At 41.8% G+C, this 21,983-nt stretch overlaps 1 protein-coding gene across 6 annotated transcripts in view; it reads right to left on the reverse strand.

Moving 5' to 3' along the window:
- Positions 1-21,983, reverse strand: part of CFAP61 (cilia and flagella associated protein 61) — a 346,774-nt gene that overhangs the window by 214,486 nt on the left and 110,305 nt on the right. For all 6 annotated transcript variants that reach the window (XM_075596251.1, XM_075596250.1, XM_075596248.1 and 3 more), the window contains 2 exons: positions 15,796-16,002; positions 14,140-14,265 (listed from right to left, as the gene is read on the reverse strand). In XM_075596251.1, coding sequence (XP_075452366.1) covers positions 14,140-14,265; positions 15,796-16,002 — 333 coding nt within the window. The remainder of the gene's footprint in view (positions 1-14,139; positions 14,266-15,795; positions 16,003-21,983) is intronic.

Genomic DNA, 21,983 nt, shown 5'->3' on the forward strand with positions numbered 1-21,983 from the left:
CCCACCGCAGCCTTTAGGACACATAATGGAGTAGCCTGGGGCATATTTAGCTATATTTTCGGGAGTATTGTACCAACGGGTCATTACTTTGAACGCATTTTCCAGGATGGTTGAACAGATTGAGCTTTTCGAAAATATCCTCCCAATCCCCGTCCTCCAATTCCTCACCCAGATCGGTTTTCCATTTTTCTATAAATTTAAGCTTAACTTGGTCTTCAGCTGGGAGGGAAAATTGGCCGTATAGTTTCGATATCAGCCTTTTGTGGGTGTCTGCTCACAGGCAGTATCTCAAACAGAGAGACAGGCTAGTGGGCTTGACTTTAGTGTAGAAGGCCTTTAATTGGAGATAGCGAAAGATCTCTGCCGGTGGGACTCCCCTATCTTTAACCATATTATCAAAAGGCGTCACTTTAAAATCATGGCTAAAATCGAAGAGTCTACAGATATTTGCTTGCCGCCAATTTGCAAAAGATTGTTTGGGTAGTCCCGGGGGGAAATCCCTCTTTCCAAAGAAAAGGGTCATCAGAGACTTTAGGTTGCTTATCTTGTATTTAAACTTGAGTCTGTCCCACAGCCTGAGAGAGTGTGTGATCGCTGGCAAGGCAGGATGCTCCAAAAGGCCTATCCAGTTAGAGAGCCATAGAATATTTTCTATCGGGGTGGGGCGTATTAGATGTGCCTCCAAGGCGACCCATCTCCTGCGTGACGGATTTGCATGCCACGCTACCCACTGACTTGCTTGAGCAGCCCTGTAATACGAGAGGAGGCAAGGAAGTGCCATGCCTCCTGCTCCGGTGGGCCTGGTTAACAGTTTGCGGTTGAGTCTGGGTCTTTTGTTATTCCAAATAAATTTGGAGACCAAAGATTGGAGTTTGGTTATATCTGATGTTACAATAGGTATAGGGAGGGTCTGAAAGAGATAGAGCAACCTGGGTAGTAAATTCATCTTCACTGATTGAACTCTCCCCATCCAAGATATATTAAACTTAATCCAAGCCGCTAGGTCAGCTTTTAATATCTTCAATATTTTAGGATAATTAGCCTGGTAGAGCGAGTCGTAGTTTTTCGTTAAAAAGACTCCCAGGTATTTCAGTGAGGATTGCTGCCATCTGAAGTCAAAATTGTATTTTATTAGCTTAACTGTCTCCTGCCTCAGATTGATATTTAGTGCCTCAGACCTACTATTGTTAATCTTGAAGCCCAATAATTTATTGAAAGTAGATAGTTCATTGAACAAATTTGGCAGGGTTGTTAGGGGTTTTGATATCATCAGAATAATATCGTCCTCGAAGAGGGCCAGCTTATATGACTGATCTCCCACTTCAAGACCCGAGATATTAGGGTTTTGGCATATATGTGCCCCCAACGGCTCCAAGCAGAGGGCGAAAGTAAATGGGGACAGTGGGCAACCCTGTCTTGTACAACTTTTTATCTGGAATTGAGAGGAGGGAAAGCCCTGGCTTTTTACTATTGCAGTGGGATTTGAGTAGAGAGCCATTACCGCTTTAAGGAATATTCCTGAAAAACCAAAGGTCTTCAGTGTTTCCTCCATGTATATCCAATCTATACGATCAAAGGCCTTCTCGGTATCAAAGCTGAGCAACATGGCTTGATCGCCTTTCTGTGTTGTCCATGCCATGAAATCTATAATCCGCCTAATATTATCTGTTGATTGTCTGCCTGGGATAAAGCCCACCTGATCGGTGTGGACCAAAAAGGGGAAAATCTTTACTAGTCTATTGGCCAAAATTTTAGAAACATTTTTAATATCTGAGTTAATCAAAGATATTGGGCGGTAGCTCCCACATGCTGTGGGGTCTTTCTCCTCTTTGTGGACAAGAGAGATCGAGGCTTGCAGCATGTTTGTTGGAAAAACAGAGTCAACCACAATAGAGTTGAACAACATCAGCAGATAGGGGGAAAGGGTGTCACTAAATTTTTTATAATATAAATTTGAAAACCCATCTGAGGCTTTTAAATTCTTGATTACCAGTTTAACTTCTTCTAAAGTTATATATTGGTTCAGAGCTCCTTGTTGGGTCTCAGAAAGAGAGGGTAGGTCGGCGGGCTGGAGATAGGTAGTTATCTTGGCCCCAGAGTGGGCATCATGTAATACTTTTTTACCATTGTATAATTTAGAGCAATAGTCTTGAAATTCTCTCACTATTGCTTTTGGGTTCGAGGTTAAAAAGCCCGATTGCAGTCTAATTGAGTGGATATTGAAAGAGGGGCGCCTGTTTCGTAATTTAGCTGCCAGGAGGGAGTCTGCTTTATTCGCTTTTTCGTAGAACTTCCTCTTTGACCAGTTAAGGGATTGTTCAGCTTTCGCAGTTAAAAACATATTGAGCCGGAGAAAAGACTGCTCAAAGCTCTAAACGGAGAGCCGAAAAATATAAATAATAAAGTCAATAACACTTTGGACAACTGTGGTTGAAAGTGAGGGAAAATTCATTCGTGGGATTCAACATAAATTGCTGGGAGAAGTGACCAGAAACAAAATGGCTTTTTGAGAATTTATCATCATATTAAACTAACTATTATCCATTCTACCTTAACCAATATTATATCATAGATTGGGTTCTTCTTTCCCTCTTAGGATGTCCTTAATATTTTATTTGTTGCACTAGACAGGAGAATTAACTGTTTCCTATAAATGATATATATTTTGCTTTGTGCAATCTATTTCAAGCAGTTCTTTCTTTATCACAGATTTGGATCATAACATATCTTTATTATGAATATTCTACAGTCTTGATGGACTGAACCTTATCATAATATGTATTTTTTCGTTTTATTTAATTTTTATGATTCAAATTATGTTTTATATCATGTGTTTCTTACTGTCATAACAACAAATGTGATAATAATTCATTGCAATTGCCTACAGCTGCTTTTTAAGTACACAGGAGGGGCTATATTAAGGTGCTTAACACACAGTCCCAACCATACTCCTTGAGAAAGGGCTTTTAGAGCCTGAAACGCGTAGGAGGTTGTTTTTTTGTATTTTGTTTGTCATTTTTTGTTTTTTATGTAGTTAAATAAACTTTTTTATCTGTTCTACTTTCTGGTGAGCTGAGGGTGCTTTATTTTTGGACGTCGCAATTTCATACCAATCCTATGTTCTTTGTTAAAAACATATTGAGCTCTGCTCTAGTTTCCTTAAGGGATAGCATCATCTCTGGGGATTGGTTGTTTATGTGAAGTTTAGAGAGGGTATCAACCTTCGCTTGGAGGGAGTCAATCTTTAGCTGACGGGCCCTCTTTCTACCTGAGGCAATAGAGATAAGATAGCCCCTGATTGTAGCCTCCCACAATATTGTCCTTGACGCGACACTCCCTCATTGGTCTGGAAAAAAGCCTCTACTTCCCTGATAAGGTCCCGGAGGTCCTGAAGGACGTTAAGAAGAGATTTGTTTAGTCTCCAAACTGCCCTGGGTACTATGATATTCAGGTTTGTGATTGTACAGTCTACTGGGGCGTGATCTGACCAGGTTATATTGTGAATATTTGACTCGGAAATCTGAGGGATCAGAGCTGCGCTTATAAAAATATAGTCGATGCGTGAGTATGTTTGGTGGGGGGATGAGTAGAAGGTGAAATCCCTGGTCCAGAGATTCACCTCTCTCCATATATCTACAGTACCACGTTAAGTGAGAGAAGGCCTTGTTTAAGAGCCTTGATCTCCTGGGATCTATAATTCTGTGGGCCAGAGTTCGGGACGGAAGATCTATCTTGGGTCGGATCTAGTGCGAAATTAAAATATCCTCCGAGTATAATTTGACCTTTTGCCCAGATACCTAGAGTAGTGAAAAATTAATTGAAAAAGTCCACACTATTCTCATTTGGAGTGTACACTGTGGCTATGGTTGTTTCCTTACCATACAGTTCTCCTATCAGAATCATATATCTGCCATCTCAGTCCACTTTCTTATATTTGTATGTAAAAGCGACCCGATTGTGGAATAGTATTGCCATCCCCCTTCTTTTGACCATTGCGGAGAACTAGATCTCCCTGTATTGTCTATCTAGATAGCTTGGATTTTCTGGGGATTAAAATTGGTCTCTTGTAAGAGGAGGATGTCGGCACCTTTTTTCTTAAAATCCGACATTGCCATTCTTCTTTTTTTGGGCAGTTTAGGCCTTTCACATTGAGTGAGATTACCTTAAGGGACATCCCATATTTGGGTTAGCAGCGCTTGCGGACATGGTCGGTTAGGTTTGGGCTGACCTGTAGAGATTCTGTTATATTCATCATCTATTTGCTGTTCCGGTGTGGGGGACAGGGGGGCGTGTAGGAAAAACCTAAAAAAGGTGGGCAAAAAAAAACAAAAATGAAAGAATACTGTAATGAGCAAAGGTGTGCCTCTATAGAGAGACACTCCTAATGCCCAACTGCCCTTGGGTACAAAATATTTGGTAAGGGGGAACCACCAAAAAAAACAAGAGCAACTGTGTCACTGCGGACACAGACATCTTGGGGGTAGTGGTCAAGACTCTAGTGGTCTATAAGCTCCTGCTCCAGTCCCGGAGCCTCCTTGGGCTTTTGAGCCTAGTATATAGAAAAGGCTGACCTATGCACACCCCGGAGGCAAACATTTAGCTTGGCACAAATTGTGAAATTCAAATATTAACTTGACATTGGGAACATAGTAACAAATGCAACATGTATTCTTTTAACATTTTTTCACGTCAGACAGGTCTCTGGCACCGCATTGTTGCAACGCATATGGAGGTATGCTAAGCATAACCTTTAAACCTTTAGTAAAACAAACGAGTTAACTAGATATACCAGACCTACATGACAGTCCGGAGCGAAAGAGTCCACAGACCTCAGCATCGAACCTTCAGACGTGCTTTTCTCCAGTTAAGGGGGGGTCTGTCCAGCAGACCTCCCCTGACTCAAAAGTTTTAGAGTGTAGGGAATAAGAATTTGGGGCCGGTCTGAATAATATCCTGGTGAGGGGAGGTGAAAAGCCTCCTTACGGGATCTGGAACCGCTGGACATCTCAGGGCTTGAATGCTTCATCAGCGGGCAGTTTCGCTGGAGAATCCGGACGGGGGGAGCCTCTTGCGGGGACCGTTGACCAGGAAGGGACCAGAGTGGAAGGGCTTCCCTCACCCAGGGAGGATCTCGGAGGGGAGGACCCAAAGCCTAAATGGTTAAGAAATGCTTCGCTGCTTCAGCCTTTCTGCTTCGTGCAGTCAGACGCACTCGCTGTCCGTGGCACTTTGCTTCCCGCCGCTTGATCCGCTTACCTGCGGCAGCCCCGGAGTACACTCAGCCCCGCCGGTGACCTCCCTCCAAGCGAGAGCTGTGCAACTGTGCTGGGGATCACCGGGTCACGCGCGGGCAGCCGCCATCTTGGAAGCTTCAGTAGTCGGAAACTTTCCCGGGGACTTCTAAAGTTGCTCAGGCATAGAGGAGCCCCCTCCCCAGCCTGGTTGTCGCTTGGGGGTTCATGTCTCTCGCTGCTCGGCTCGAATTGCGGCTTGCATAGTCGCTTTTTCAGTCTTTTTGTGGCCAAAACTGACTCCTTGCTGTGGAGACGAGCCAACCTAGGTCTGCTCAGCTCAGAATCTTGGCCACGCCCCCGCTAACTGTAGTGTTTTAATGTAAATGTTGGTGACATTAAAGACGAGGACGACCTTCATCCTGGCAGGGGTAAGTAAAACTTTTATTTACTATAGGGTGGCTGGCTATTGATGGATTGCTTTTTGAATGGGCAAAAGCACTATTAGCCAGATCTGGCTAATAGGGTTTTTGCCCATTACTGTGTGTGGTGGAGGGGGCGGGGAAGTTTGTTGGGGGTAGAAGGGGTTTTGGGGTAGAGGGGGTGGATAGTAGGGTGCCCATTGGTTGCCAATGTGACTGTTTCCCCCATTGAGGACATAGATAACCACAGTGACAATCAATGGATTAAATGCTTAGTGTTCTTTTTTTATAATATTGTATTTGGTATTTTATTTTATTGTAATGTGCAGTATTGTACTGTATATTTGAATGGGCAAAAGCGCTTTTGCCCATTCCTGTGTGGTGGTGGGGAGGAGGTTTGTTGGTTGTAGAGGGGGTGGGTTAAGAGGGTAGTTACTGCGGGGGCAGGTGGTTAGGCCTCCCGAGTGGTTAGCGGGATGCGTTAACTCCTTCATTACCTTAGTTGTAGTAACCGCTAACCCTTCCTGCAACCCCCTTGAGAGGCCTAACCACCCATTCTGGGGCAACTATAACCTTCACCCACCCCCTCTACCACCAACAAACTGGGTACTGCTGTTTAACTACTTAATTACCTTAGTGGTTAGCCACTAAGGTAACGAAGCTCGGCTGTTATTTAAATTTTATGTCATAAGATAGAAGCAGGGGGTCTCCGGAGCTGAAATTAATGTGGGTCAGCTCCGATGACCCCCAGCTTGAATCCTATGTAGTAAAAATAAATTATACTCCATCTGATGGTAATCGCAATTCCTATCTCACCACCCATTAGGTGGTGCAAAAAAAGTAGTTTTTCACTCGTGATTTGTATCTCGGAGCTACTTGAATAGCAGTTATTGGCAAACAATGTGAGTTTCAGCTTTTTTTTATTTTTTTGTACCTATCGCTCGGTTTGTTTTTGGAAGAGTGATAACGCTTGTAAAAAAGCCGTTTACAGGTGATTTTGACATGTTGTTTTCACGGCTTTCTGAATAGCTACACATGCAAAATCACTTGACATGCGTTAAGTCACTTATCGAAGCTACTAGAATATGCCCCTAAGTGTGTTCTTAGGTCAAATCCCATACTGTCGCAAACTTTGAATAGGCTCTATCTTTAGACTGTAGTTGATCTCGGGAAAGATGGAGAAAACGCAATAGAGCTGATTCTAATAACAAATAAACTTTATCTGAACACTTAAAAAAATGCATACTCACATAGATTCTTTAAAACATTGTGAGAGAAAAATCTCGTAAGTAGTAGCTCGCCGTGACCTTATCGCCTCCACTGCCATTCAGCATCTCACGGCATCTCATGTAACTGCTCTGTTAGCACTTCCAGTAGCAGCCGTCCGGGGAACAGGAACGCTGTCTCTCTCGTTCTCCCTGCAGAGCAAGAACTCTATGCGTTTCGCTGATACACTCAGCTTCCCCAGGAGTTATGAGAATGCGTAGAGTTCCTGGTCTGTATGGAAAATGAGAGAGACGCGTTTCTGTTCCCCGGACAGCTGCTACCAGAAGTGCTGACAGAGCAGTCACGTGAGATGCCGTGAGACGCTGAACGGCAGTAGAGGCGATAAAGTCATGGCGGGCTGCTACTCGTGAGATTTTTCTCTCCTCAATGTTTTAAAGAATCTATGTGGGTGCGCATTTTTAACATTTTCAGATAAAGTGTATTTGTTATTACCATCTGCTCTATTGCGTTTTCTCCATCTTTTCCGAGATCAACTACAGTCTACACATAGACCCGATTCAAGGTTTGCCACAGTATAGCATTTGCCCTAATAAAAGAAACACAGAACTTGAGTAAACATGCCAGAAGACCTCTTAGATATCTCGCCTTTTGTTGCGATATTGCACCATTGGTTTTCCTGCGTTTTCTTCTCTTCCAGATATTGGACATCATCCACTGCTCCCCTATTTTGAGACTACTACTTATGTTTGGAACCAAGGAGACGGTTCCTATTTTGGGGGTTTGACTCAGTGATTTTATTGTCTATTTCACAGTGCCCTATATTGCAACTTAAGATTCACAAATGTGTATATATATATAGATATATTTATTTGCTATATGCAATACGATGGAGGTTTCTTGTTGCCTTTTTCACCCACCATAACTTAAAACGTGATGGTACATACACACACACACACAAGAAACCTCCATCGTATTGCATATAGCAAATAAATATATCTATATATATATACACATTTGTGAATCTTAAGTTGCAATATAGGGCACTGTGAAATAGACAATAAAATCACTGAGTCAAACCCCCAAAATAGGAACCGTCTCCTTGGTTCCAAACATAAGTAGTAGTCTCAAAATAGGGGAGCAGTGGATGATGTCCAATATCTGGAAGAGAAGAAAACGCAGGAAAACCAATGGTGCAATATCGCAACAAAAGGCGAGATATCTAAGAGGTCTTCTGGCATGTTTACTCAAGTTCTGTGTTTCTTTTATTAGGGCAAATGCTATACTGTGGCAAACCTGTGTGTGAGAAAGAGAATAAAGCGCAATCCTATGTAGCTGTTTAAAAATGAGGGGAAAATTTAATAAAGGCAATAAAGGTTGGTTACTGAATGTACAATTGACACACATACAGAAAAAACATAACAATAAAACAATATATATATAGATAAAAAATAGAGGAACAAGTAATTGTCCAAACTGTGTCCAAAAAATGTCCAGCAGATCTAATGTGAGGGAGTAGCACTTTAAGTGGATGAAGTACTTGTATGCCCGATGTGGATGTGGCTGAAGCGAGGGAGTTGAGTGACTCTGATATATATCAAATGTGAAGGCAGAAATAGCTGTGGTAGGCTGTTGGATGTTCTCTGTAAATAGGATCCAAAGGGAAAGGCAGAGGGGGTAAGGGAACGGTCTCCCCAGATGAGTGTAAACGCGGCGAAACCCGAGGGGTGTCTGCGTCCCTCCGTCAGCTGCGCCTGCAAATCCGCGACGCAAGTATCACGTGATGCTAATCCGGGTAACACTAGAGACTCTGTCCTGTCTCCTGTATACCCCCCTTACGATAGCCTGATTCCTGCAAACAAAGGTAGATGCAGCAGGTAGATCTTTACTGCTTTACTGCTATGTTGAATACCGCCACACATAAGCTAGCACCTTCCTCTCAATTGCCGGTTTGAGTCAAACTGCTGCTCGCCAATTCTCACTCCTCTCACGTTGCTCGGCTCTCCTCCCACAATCAGCTGGTAGACACAGTGACGTAACCTACGCGTTTCATCAGCTGTTGCGCCGACTTCTTGCACTTTATTCTCTTTCTCAAATCTCCTGACCAGTGCCTGATATTCTTTACACTATATTATTAAATTAATATCACTTACTTATTTACCTAGTGCCATTTCTAGCGCTGATTTGTTTTTTGTTTTATATACAGTAGAGGCAACTCTTATTCGAACAAAAACCAGTGGCAATTCCCCAAAAAACCCAGGAAACACCCAGGTACATGCTGGGTACATGCCTTAAACTTTCCTTAAACTAGCCCCAGCATTTCTGCATTGATTAATGGCCTATCAGATTAACAGCGGGGGTCCCTGGCAGTCCCATTCAAACTGAATTGGACTGCCAGGGATCCCTGCTGTGTTAATCCTATGGGTCGTTAGTCAATGCAGAAATGCCTTAAACGTGCCTCAAACTAGCCCAGAACATACCCAGCACATACCCAGAATGTAACCCGGCTAGTTTACGGCAAATGTTAGAATAAACGTTGCCTCTACTGTATATATATATATATATATATATATATATATATATATATATATATATATATATATATATATATATATATATATATATATATATATATATATATATATATATATATATTGTCATAGCCCCTTTTAGTCTCCAACATCTCCCGCGTTCATGCCGCATTCATGCCGAGACAGCGCTAATACAATGCACGCGGCCGCGGCTTTAAATACCGGAACATGCCGCATCAAACACTGCATCTGCCCACGGTTTTCAGAGTTGCGCTGAAACGGCCGCACAAGGCTAAAGGCGGCCGCCACTGTATATATTTATAATTTTTCACTGCCACATGTTAACTAATTTTTAAATGTCACTATTCATTTTGTTTAAATAATCCATCACTTTAAACACTTATTTCACTATAGCACTTGTGGAAGCACAGACAAAAATTTTTTTTGGAACATGTCTGCAATACAATGGCCAACTCCTTAATAGAAAAATGTTGATTTAGTAAATCAGTGCACTGCAGAGAGAAAAAGCAAGTAACTCTGCACTGCTCACTCTACTGAAACAGCCCTCACTAAAATAATCGACAACCTCCATGCTGCCAAAGACAGAGGTCATTACACTCTGCTCATATTACTCGACCTCTCTGCAGCATTTGACAACGTGGACCACCCTCTTCTCCTCCACATTCTCCATACTCTTGGTATTTGTAACAAAGCTCTATCCTGGATCTCCTCTTACCTCTCCCATCATACCTTCAGTGTCTCTTTTGCTAACACCTCCTACTCTATCGATCTCTCTGTGGGGGTACCCCAGGGCTCTGTCCTGGGACCCCTTTAATTTTCTCTTTACACACTCTCTCTAGGTGACATAATTACGTCTTTTGGGTTTAAATATCACCTCTATGCTGACGACACACAAATTTACCTTTCAACCCCTGACCTTACACCTGCTATACAGACCAAAGTTTCTTAATGTCTCTCTGGAATATCATCCTCAATGGCCATACCACCGACTGAAACTTAACATGGCAAAAACAGAGCTCCTTATACTGTACTTCCTCCCAAACCTGGCCCTACTACCGCCTTCCACATTACTGTTGGAAATACGATCATTCACCCAGTAGCCCAAGCACGCTGCCTAGGGGTCACACTCGTTTCGTCTCTCACATTCTCATCTCACATTCAAAACGTTTCTAAAACTTGTCGCTTTTTCCTCCGCAATATCACAAAGATACGCCCTTTCATCTGTTACTCGACTGCTAAAACTCTGACTCAGGCCCTCATTCTCTCACGTCTCGATTACTGCAACCACCTGCTGTCCGGCCTCCCTGCCTCTCACCTGTCTCCCCTACAATCTATCCTAAACGCTGCTGCCAGAATCACTCTACTCTTTCCTAAATCTGTCTCCGCGTCTCTCCTCCTGAAATCCCTCTCCTGGCTTCCGATCAAATCCTGCATCTCACACTCAATTCTCCTCCTCACTTTTAAAGCTTTACACTCTTATGCCCCTTTACACTCTTATGCCCCTCCTTACATCTCAGCCCTAATTTCTTGCTATGCACCATCCCGACTCTTGCGTTCTTTTCAAGGATGTCTTCTTTCTACCCCCTTTGTATCTAAAGCCCTCTCCCGCCTTAAACCTTTCCCACTGACTGCCCCACACCTCTTGAATGCCCTTCCCCTCAATACCCGGCTAGCACCCTCTCTATCCACCTTTAAGAACCACCTTAAGACACATTTGCTTAAAGAAGCATATGAATAGCACTGTGGATAACCTGGACACATGATACATAAAGCTTGGCCCCCTGCAGACGCACTTACTAGAATTCCCTCCTACTATCTCTATACGTTCCCCTACCTACCAATTAGACTGTAAGCTTCCCGGAGCCGGGACTCCTCTTCCTTAATGTTACTTTCATGTCTGAAGCACTTATTCCCATGACCTGTTATTTATATTATTTGTTATTTATGTGATTACAACATGTATTACTACTGTGAAGCGTCATGTACATTTATGGCGCTATATAAATAAAGACATACAATACAATACAATAACATTATAAACTTATTTTGCTACTGTAGGTATTCAGCTTTATCCTGGTCTCTAGTGATTTAGTGGTTGATTTGAAGCAGATGAACATTGCCTTTACCATGGTGACATTAAATGACAATTGTCTTTACTAGTATCCTCTTTGGATGAGAACATAGGCATATGGGCTGTGTACTTTCCCTCGTAGTAGAAAAGAGGAGGCATTTTGCTTTAGGCAATACACTTTCCAGTTGGATCCCATTCATTGCCTTGAATCCTGGGCTATAGCTGACAAAAGACTGACATTTGGGGATTTGTACCAAAAACAAAACACACAATTCAAATTTGTATAATTCCAATGTAATATAATTCATTGCTATTGGACTAATTAAAGTGGCAATAAATTGGAGTAAAACATGTGTAGGATTCAGTAACGGCATTAAAGAAAATTAGCAGTCATTTTCACATAGTAACAAGATAGCAGAAAAAAGACATGTACATCTAATCTAAAGAAAGGGTACATCTAATCTAAAGAAAGGAAAACAACATTTGTCAAATAAAAATGCCAATGAAAAATTATCTCCTGACTCTAGAACGTGATAATCTGAGTACCTCCAGCATCAATACTCAAGATTTTAATCTGTTTGGCATATCTCTGTATACCTTTTGCATTCTAAGAAGATATTCCATTTTTCTCACTACCCTTACTGTAATGATTATTGCTGATGAAACCCCTTCCTCTAATATCCATGGGTGACAAAATGTATATTGCATAATCCTTGGGTTCAAAAGGCAAGATATCTGTGTAGATGTGTAAATACTAGGCAGATCCCTTCTTAGATGCCTCTTTTTTAAAGTAAACAATCTTAATGTGGATTTTCTTCCATTATACAGCCTAGATGCACTAATCTCTGTTAAATCAGAGAACATAAAGTGACTTTACCTCAAACAGGAACAGACATTATGTTTCCTGAATTAATGCTGTATCTACAAAGTTAATAATATACTGTAGCCATGTGGTAAAAATGGTATACAGTTCTCTCTCATGCTGGCAGTAAGCCTGGTAAGTATACAGGATTGCAATCATGGAGGTTTGCACTCACACCATGGTGAGGTGTCATATGTACATGAGGGGAGTGGTAACAGACCTTGTGTCCATTTTTAGTGACGCAGGAGGTGGAGCCATTTCCTGGGTATATAAGGCACAGCACTGCCCAAAGTTAGTGTTCAGCATATATGCAAGTTTATGTTTAAGGTCAAGGATAATCTAACATGATTCTGCAGCAATAGCCTGACCTGCAGCAGAAGGCTGGCAGGGCCTACACTGTGTCCAGGGACCTGGCACAGGTGGTGATCCCCCAGAGGGGAGAGGTGATCCAACTTCATTGGGAGGGCAGATAAACCTTCAGATAGGAGAGCACAGAAGATGAGCGGCTGAGCTGTTGCTGCGAGGGGCAGTCTGCCCATACCATCATCAATAAAGATGCCCTGTTTCACGACCACCCCACTGTGTGAGTGTGAAGTTACTCCACAGCGGAAGGCACCACCAAGAAGGAGTTCCTCATCAGAACCATCTCCTTGCGGACGCAGAGATCCTGATGAGGTGGAGGCGCTGCACTGTATGTAGGTAGGACTCTAACACACTACCTCAGCTGCCTGTCTGGGTTGGCATTCCCCACACAACATCATGCGGGAGACTCAGGAGTCCTGTTGCCAACAGGTGCACCACCAGACACGACCCTGTAATGGGGACTGGTTAGACCACAGGGGCCAATGTGAGATTGGGTGGGTCAGCCAGGCCAGAAAATCCGTCACAATACAAAAACAACAGCCGTACTACAATTCATTAGAATAGAGTCAACATCATGTTATTGTAGGATAATGTTGTGTTATCTTCGAATAAAATTACATTATGTAAATCTTGTCGTTACACCTAACCAGACCCTGATATAGGGCTTTTGCTGAAGTGAAGAGGGAAATAAAACTGGGAAATAATGCTATGTTATTTAAATCATGCTTAGGTATGGAGTTACACACATATAGACACTGCAAGAGCCCTATTTCAGGGTCTGGATGGGAGTAATGTGAAGTTTAGTTAAGACTTAACTACTGTAACGTTACGTCCCCAAGTTAACCGTAACAGAGTTTAGTAAATAGAGGATGATACGATAATATCTAATTTGCATCTCATTATCACTAATGTCTGTTACAGATAACTGCTCTTTAGGGGAGGAAACATTGCTTAACTTGAAATTATTGTCCTTAGTGGATACAGCGTTAATAATAACGTGATATTAACTTACATTTACGTCACATTAATTAGCCTAACGGAGCTTAGTGCATCCAGACCTATAGATAGAAAGATAACTGGAGGGAGAAACAATATTTTTTTCTGCACATCATATATTACTGGTAGAATTGTAAACAAAACATAAATGTTTGAAGGTGTTTTAAATACCAGGCCTGCTTTCTCCTTGGAGAATATAATATACATGATACCCGTTAATATGTGGCATTAAAACACAATCTTTAACACAGGGATACAGCAATGTGTTAGTAGGGCTTAGTCTGTAAGGGTATGAACACCAGATCTTGTGTAATTAAGAAGCAACCTATTCAAACTAAGACAGTAATTCCACCCCATCTGCCAAACCTTGTAGAGGCTGGCATGGTGCCTGTTGCCTGCTGCAGCTTCTGTTACCCACCTGATCCTTGGAGACCAGCTTTGATGGAGCATTTATGCCAAGAGTATAGACAATCTGTCGTCTTGGTCGCACAGGAACCATGTAATGAAGGGCAGATGTCAGCGAATGGGCACAGGGGTTCTTAAACTGAAAGACAGCAATTTATACTTTAGCGTGGAGAATGTCAGTTTTGTGCATCGCAGATGTCTGCTGCACAGTTTAGCAAATACTAAATTCCTAACAGCCTTGGCAAAATGCGAGCGAAGTTTAGGGAAAAATGAGAGCAAATAAACATACTCCTAGAGCAGAGGAATGAATTGCAGATAATACCCACCACTAATGAAGATAATTATGAGAGTAATTACATTACCATCTCTGTGGGAATGACAGATAAACAAGTGGCTTGGTTTATGGGATTTTTCAGTACCACTGTTTTTCCCAGGAGCATATTTTTCTCTGCAGTAAACATAAATCAGCTGGATCTGACCTCATTAGATGATCTTATCTGCTTATTGTTAACCTTTGTAAGTTTGGCACGCCCTGCTCTATGAAGTGACAAGGAAAGTTAGATATGTCATGTGTACTTTAAGTGAGTAGTGTAGTCTAATCAAGTTCATGCTTGATTCTCCATTATTTATAATCAGAGAATAAGGAAGACATAACATAATTTCAAATGATCTGATGGCGGACCAATGACTTAGCATCATTGTCATATAAGTCCATCTGGCACATATTCTAGAATGGATTCCTGTATCTGGTGCTCCTGTTAACATCCCATAAAATATATCTGTCAAATCAAATGCTCTGGTGGCTCATATTATCATAAGCACATCATCGTAGGAACAAATGATCTAACTATAGGTAAGCTCCAAAATAAATCCAACATACAACCAAATTTGCTTGGTGATTCCATTTCAATATTAATCGCACCAGCTTCAGTATTATGTTTAGATGATGGTATTTCAAACCAGCAATGGAAACACGTTTGCTGTATATTGCTTCATATACAGCATACAAACAAACATACATAATGAGAGTTTCGCTGTGACAGTGCTGATCGGTGCGCTAGTGCACAAAAATTCACATTGACTTAAATGGGGATTTTCATGCGATAGTTCCCAGATGCACAACCCCCACTGTAGCTATTGAGGGCATGAGTACCCAAAGGGGTGACAATTTAAAGTTTTGGAGCAATAATAGAAAACATTTCAATCAAATGGCACTGATTTCATGAGTTAATGTTACAGTGAGGTAACAGTCATTGAGGTTGAAAAAAAGACAATTGTTCATCAATTTCTAATGAGTCGGAGAGATGTGTAATTTTGCGAAATTAGTGACACTGACACCGAGTAGGACACCAAATAGGTAACTTGACAGTCTATGGGATGTCGAAATAACTCTTTGTTGTTCCTTTGTTTCCATGTATAATTATATTCAGCATTGCTCTGTGCTACAGCATATTGATTTATGTGGGTTCTCAAACAAACTATAAATGGATTGCACATGGCCTCCCATATGTACGGGATGTTACTTCTGTTCATGTCAATAACTGTCATGTTACTTAAGACCCTTGAGTACCAAATGGGAGAGCAATGGGCTGAAGAGGTTGAGCATATATGGAATTTAGTTAGCGGTGCGGATGTTCTTGTTAAAATCTGAAAGCATATCTGTACTTACTTGATTTTTTTTGTATGATGGGTATATAGGGTAATAAAGGGAAGACTTGTGGGATAATCGAAGAATCTCCTTCAGGAAATGCTTGCTGTAGTGTCTAAATATAGGATTTAGGGCATAATGGTGAAGTTGACCGTGCTCCTCCCGCCGGTGATGGTTGAAGTAGATAAAATCTTCAATGTTGTAATGTGAGCGAATGTATTCAATGTCCTAAAATAACAACGAAATGGTTTGCCGAAAAACAGAAAAACAGGCAAATTTTTTTCAGACAGTTACATTTTATTACCTCACTAATGCCTTCATTAAATTATCCCCACTAACCCTAGTGAAGTATTTTTCAACAGGGGCCTTGGGTCCCGCGGGTATCCCTAAACGGTTCCCTGCAATTTTCAGTTCATTTGAAAATTGTAGCAAATACAGAAGAATTTACAATGCACCTGATCTCAGACACGCTATTAGAGAGGGTTGGGGTTCCTCAAAATTTCGCAATATAATTATAGAGTTATAGGTTAAAAAACACTGCCGTAGAGCTTTCCACGCCCTTCTGGGAATGCAATGGTTAACATACTGTATTAAAAACATCAACAGGCAATGTAGAGCGAAGGAGCACAGCGAAGAGAATTTTCCAAGGAAAAATAACTTGAGGGCAACTCCAAGTAAAAATAGAAAGGTTTTAATTCATCAGCTCACAATGAGAGTGAAGGAAACAAACGCACCAACGCGTTTCATCCCAACGCATTTCACCACACCTTGACAAAGTCTTTGTCAAGGTGTGGTGAAATGCGTTGGGATGAAACGCGTTGGTGCGTTTGTTTCCTTCACTCTCATTGTGAGCTGATGAATTAAAACCTTTCTATTTTTTACTTGGAGTTGCCCTCAGGTTATTTTTCCTTGGAAAATTCTCTTCGCTGTGCTCCTTTGCTCTACATTGCCTGTTGCTTCCTCTACCCTGCAGGACTGCACATCCTGGAACATTGGAACATTGGATTTATTCTGGATACCCCTATGGGCAGGTAATGGGCTATAGCCCTTATATGTTTACCTTTGGCCCTATTATTGGGGATGATTATACATAGTGGGGGGTTAATATACAAAGGCCATTGGTTGTGGGAGTCAAGTGGACACCGCTAGGTGTCCCCCGGTATATATTCATGGACATTAAGATATTACGGACATTTTCAGTGTGTTTACTATTGCTTCTACAACACTATGTTCAGAGCACACACTTTTATATGAGCACCATTCTCCCGCAATCTTTCTACTGTATTAAAAACATACCTATCTTCATCATCTCTATAAAAAGCTGCAGGACATTAATACTGCAAATGTTTAACACTATGGGGGTTATTTACTAAAATCTCCTGGTTACAAAACCATTGCAAACAAATTGCAACAGATATATCCAAGGACAAATTCCTAATGCCTTTTAATGCATTCATTTTTTTTATAAATCTGGCGTTTTGCACCTGAAAGACTTTAGTAAATAACCTCCAATGTTGCAAACACCCTCAGATAATAAGGAATAAAGTATATAGAGGGAGTGATGGGTGAACTTTGTTCAAATACGCAACGGAAATGACTGTACCGCACAAGTTTTACTTTTTCATAAAATCGGCTGAAAAAAGTCACCTCTCATTTAAAAAAAAATTATTTTGATTATGCGATAATTCGACTAAGTGAACGTGAAAATTTGAGTAGTTATGAGAAAATTCGAGTGAGTGAAACGCTTAAAGTGAAGCGAGCTTAAAAAGTTTGTTTCGACCAACGTAAAAAAAAACAACAACAAAAAAACCTTGCCGCAAAAACCCTGTGAAAAAGAGGCCTAGGTCTATTTGTAATCCAGACCTATTTATGGGCCTGCGACTTGAGATCCTCAACTTGACATGAAACCATGGATCCTCTGTTAGAAGAATCTTCTTCTGTAAGAATTTCTTGCTTCTTATTTTTTTCATAAAAGTCTTCTATCTTCTTCTTAAATCTTCAGACACCGGATCTGGCATCCACCTTCAGTCCCGGTCTTCTGCGACGTGGTCCTGGCATTTCAAAGCAGCGAAGAGAGTGGGTGCTGGGTTAGTTGCTCCGGGAATTGTTGTTTCCGTTAATTACTGCATCATGGACTAGTCTAAAAATATTGTACCTCGGAAAATACTACGGCAATCTTGATGACTTGGCTCATAAAATTGCAGTAATGGCACCTGGGTATTTTTCTTTCTTCTCTGTGCGATATTAACTCGGTTTTAACGGGGTTTCAGGACCCTAGGTCTTAGATGGAATTACATGTTTTCTCAAAAGTAACTTTCACTGGTTTGCAAAGAAATAGTAAAGATCTTTGGGCCGAACTTTTGCCCATCACTTTATTGGGAGGGATTCAATAAGGTCTCGAACCTGTGTTAACTGCCATTGACATAAATAGGGGTTAATTTAGGATGAAGCTCCTGTGCCCCTTATCTGTGTTTTGTGAATCCCAGCCACATGCCCATATTTACTAAGCGGTGTTATTCCAGAAGACCCCTTTCGGCAAATCACTTACAGGGTCTTTCACTTCCATTGGCTGCAAAGTGTCTTCTGGTGCTAGAAGGCATCTTGTGGCAGAGCATTGCTTAGTAAATATGGGCCATAATCATTGCAAATTAATTATCATGCGTTTAATCCGTGTAAAACCCCATACAGAAATGACTAATCCAGAAGTGTGGGTTATTATTTTGCGAAGAGAAAACACAGCTGTATTTGACTGACAAATGATGCCTATTTTGAACACACTATGTACAAGGGCACTTTGAGAGCTCTTAAGAAATATGCTTGCCCATGAGAAATCTGAACACTCAAAAGTATCTTTTCATGAGCTAGCTATGCTACAACAAAAAACAGAAATGCCCAAAGCTACTTCCAATGTGACAAAAATACACAGTGCAATACCTATATATCTCTTGTAAAAAAGGGTCATTTAGTTTAACCCTATGGCCAAAGCGTCTTAAGCCTGCTGCCACTTACAAGGCATGACCGTAGCAGGGGCCTAACACTCACCTGGGGTTAAACTAAATTACCCTTTTTTACAAAAGATATATAGGTATTGCACTGTGTATTTTTGTCACATTGGAAGTAGCTTTGGGCATTTCTGTTTTTTGTTGTATACATTTAGCCACACCCACTAGACCTCCTTTTGACACTAATATGCATATATATATTGTATGGTATTGGTTGGGGTTTCTCAGAGCTTGTTGGGAATCTGTGTATTTTGTTTAATGTGTGCAGCTGGTCTCAGTTGCTTATGGGAGGTAAGTGGCTCCTCCCCCCAAGGTTTAAGCTTGTCCCACCACACTTTCCAAGTTGGCAGGTCAGTTTCATTTTGCCAGGTTACGACAGATCCAATGTGATCATTCTTCCTGTAATTATACAGTTAAATAAGAATTTTAACCCAGGTGAGTGTTAGGCCCTGCTACGGTCATGCCTTGTAAGTGGCAGCAGGCTTAAGACGCTTTGGCCAAAGGGTTAAACTAAATGACCCTTTTTTACAAGAGATATATAGGTATTGCACTGTGTATTTTTGTCACATTGGAAGTAGCTTTGGGCATTTCTGTTTTTTGTTGTATACATTTAGCCACGCCCACTTGCACTCCTTTTGACACTAATATGTATATATATATGTGTATATATATATATATATATGAGACCCATCAAGGTCGAAACAGCTGTCTGTGGGTGGTTTTCTGGGTATGCACCTTAACCCTGGCTGTGCTCAAAGCTGTGACCATGCAGCAAGCTTAAGCCTATAGGGAACCATGTTAAAAATGGTTATTGAGGCAAAAAGTGACACTGTGTGCTCATTTGCATGTCATTTCCCAGAATCCCTTGCTGCAGTGGAAGTGCTGTATGCTGGGTGATAATGGGGAAAGGCGGGGTTGCAGACCTGCCTAAGACATGCAGATGAGCATACAGCTATATTTGCATATTTGCTTTCCTGTGGAGGGTTTTTGTCACTTTTTTTACTCACCATAACTTAACTCAGTATTATGGTTTGGCCTATCCCATAAGCCTCTCTTGCATCCCAGTAAAATCAACCCCACACTGATGAGACCCATCAAGGTCGAAACAGCTGTCTGTGGGTGGTTTTCTGGGTATGCACCTTAACCCTGGCTGTGCTCAAAGCTGTGACCATGCAGCAAGCTTAAGCCTATAGGGAACCATGTTAAAAATGGTTATTGAGGCAAAAAGTGACACTGTGTGCTCATTTGCATGTCATTTCCCAGAATCCCTTGCTGCAGTGGAAGTGCTGTATGCTGGGTGATAATGGGGAAAGGCGGGGTTGCAGACCTGCCTAAGACATGCAGATGAGCATACAGCTATATTTGCATATTTGCTTTCCTGTGGAGGGTTTTTGTCACTTTTTTTACTCACCATAACTTAACTCAGTATTATGGTTTGGCCTATCCCATAAGCCTCTCTTGCATCCCAGTAAAATCAACCCCACACTGATGAGACCCATCAAGGTCGAAACAGCTGTCTGTGGGTGGTTTTCTGGGTATGCACCTTAACCCTGGCTGTGCTCAAAGCTGTGACCATGCAGCAAGCTTAAGCCTATAGGGAACCATGTTAAAAATGGTTATTGAGGCAAAAAGTGACACTGTGTGCTCATTTGCATGTCATTTCCCAGAATCCCTTGCTGCAGTGGAAGTGCTGTATGCTGGGTGATAATGGGGAAAGGCGGGGTTGCAGACCTGCCTAAGACATGCAGATGAGCATACAGCTATATTTGCATATTTGCTTTCCTGTGGAGGGTTTTTGTCACTTTTTTTACTCACCATAACTTAACTCAGTATTATGGTTTGGCCTATCCCATAAGCCTCTCTTGCATCCCAGTAAAATCAACCCCACACTGATGAGACCCATCAAGGTCGAAACAGCTGTCTGTGGGTGGTTTTCTGGGTATGCACCTTAACCCTGGCTGTGCTCAAAGCTGTGACCATGCAGCAAGCTTAAGCCTATAGGGAACCATGTTAAAAATGGTTATTGAGGCAAAAAGTGACACTGTGTGCTCATTTGCATGTCATTTCCCAGAATCCCTTGCTGCAGTGGAAGTGCTGTATGCTGGGTGATAATGGGGAAAGGCGGGGTTGCAGACCTGCCTAAGACATGCAGATGAGCATACAGCTATATTTGCATATTTGCTTTCCTGTGGAGGGTTTTTGTCACTTTTTTTACTCACCATAACTTAACTCAGTATTATATATATATATATATATATATATTGTGTGGTATTGGTTGGGGTTTCTCAGAGCTTGTTGGGAATCTTTGTATTTTGCTAGCTATGCTAGTTTGAAAATGTACCACAAACTGCAAAATATAAATAGATCTAAACCAGCAGTGCGCAAACTGGGGGGCGCGAGACTGCCGGCAGGGGGTCGCGGGGTTTACAGAGGCCCCGCGCGCTTCCCGAAGGCACTTAAATTAAGTGCCGGGGGAGCTGCAGGACCTCAGTAAACTTTTACTTAACTAGGCTCTGGCGGCTTCCTTCCTGCATCGCCATGGCAACGCGGCGTCAAAATGACGCCGCGAGGTCATGTGACGTCACGTTGCTATGGCAACATGACGTCATGACGCCGGAGCGCAGGTAAGTGAGGGTTAGGGGGGTGGGCGCGGGAGTGAGGGGACCGCCGGCAGGGGGGTGCAGGGAAAAAAGTTTACGCCCCCTTGATCTAAACTAAGGCAGGTAATGTAAGTACCTGATGTATAAAAGCTACACAGGAGACATTATAACATTATATGCATAGTCATTAACTGTTCCTATCTTATTCCCCCATTCAGTTTTATTCAATATCATAAAAGATACAAAATAGGACAGTAAAAATATACTGTAGTAATGTGGCATGTGCCTTCCCTAACTTCCAGCAATATTGCAGTGGTAAGGTTATGATCACATAAAATGTCTTCAGATTACTTACTGGTATTCAAACTAGTATTAATGTCATGCTAATGACAACTTCCTATGCATGACTACACTTTAAAATAAATCTTTTGCCAGTTATATAAATACAATCACAATGGTATGTTTAATGTTTAGATCAGGTGTGGCCAACTCGAGTCCTCAAGAGCCACCAACAGATCAGGTTTCCAGGATATCCCTTCTTCAGCATAGGTGGTACAGTCAAAAACTGAGCCGCCTATGCTGAAGCAGGTGTAACCTAGTCCCCTGG

The sequence above is a fragment of the Ascaphus truei genome, chromosome 4, assembly GCF_040206685.1.
Source record: "Ascaphus truei isolate aAscTru1 chromosome 4, aAscTru1.hap1, whole genome shotgun sequence".
Taxonomy (NCBI): Eukaryota; Metazoa; Chordata; class Amphibia; order Anura; family Ascaphidae; genus Ascaphus; species Ascaphus truei.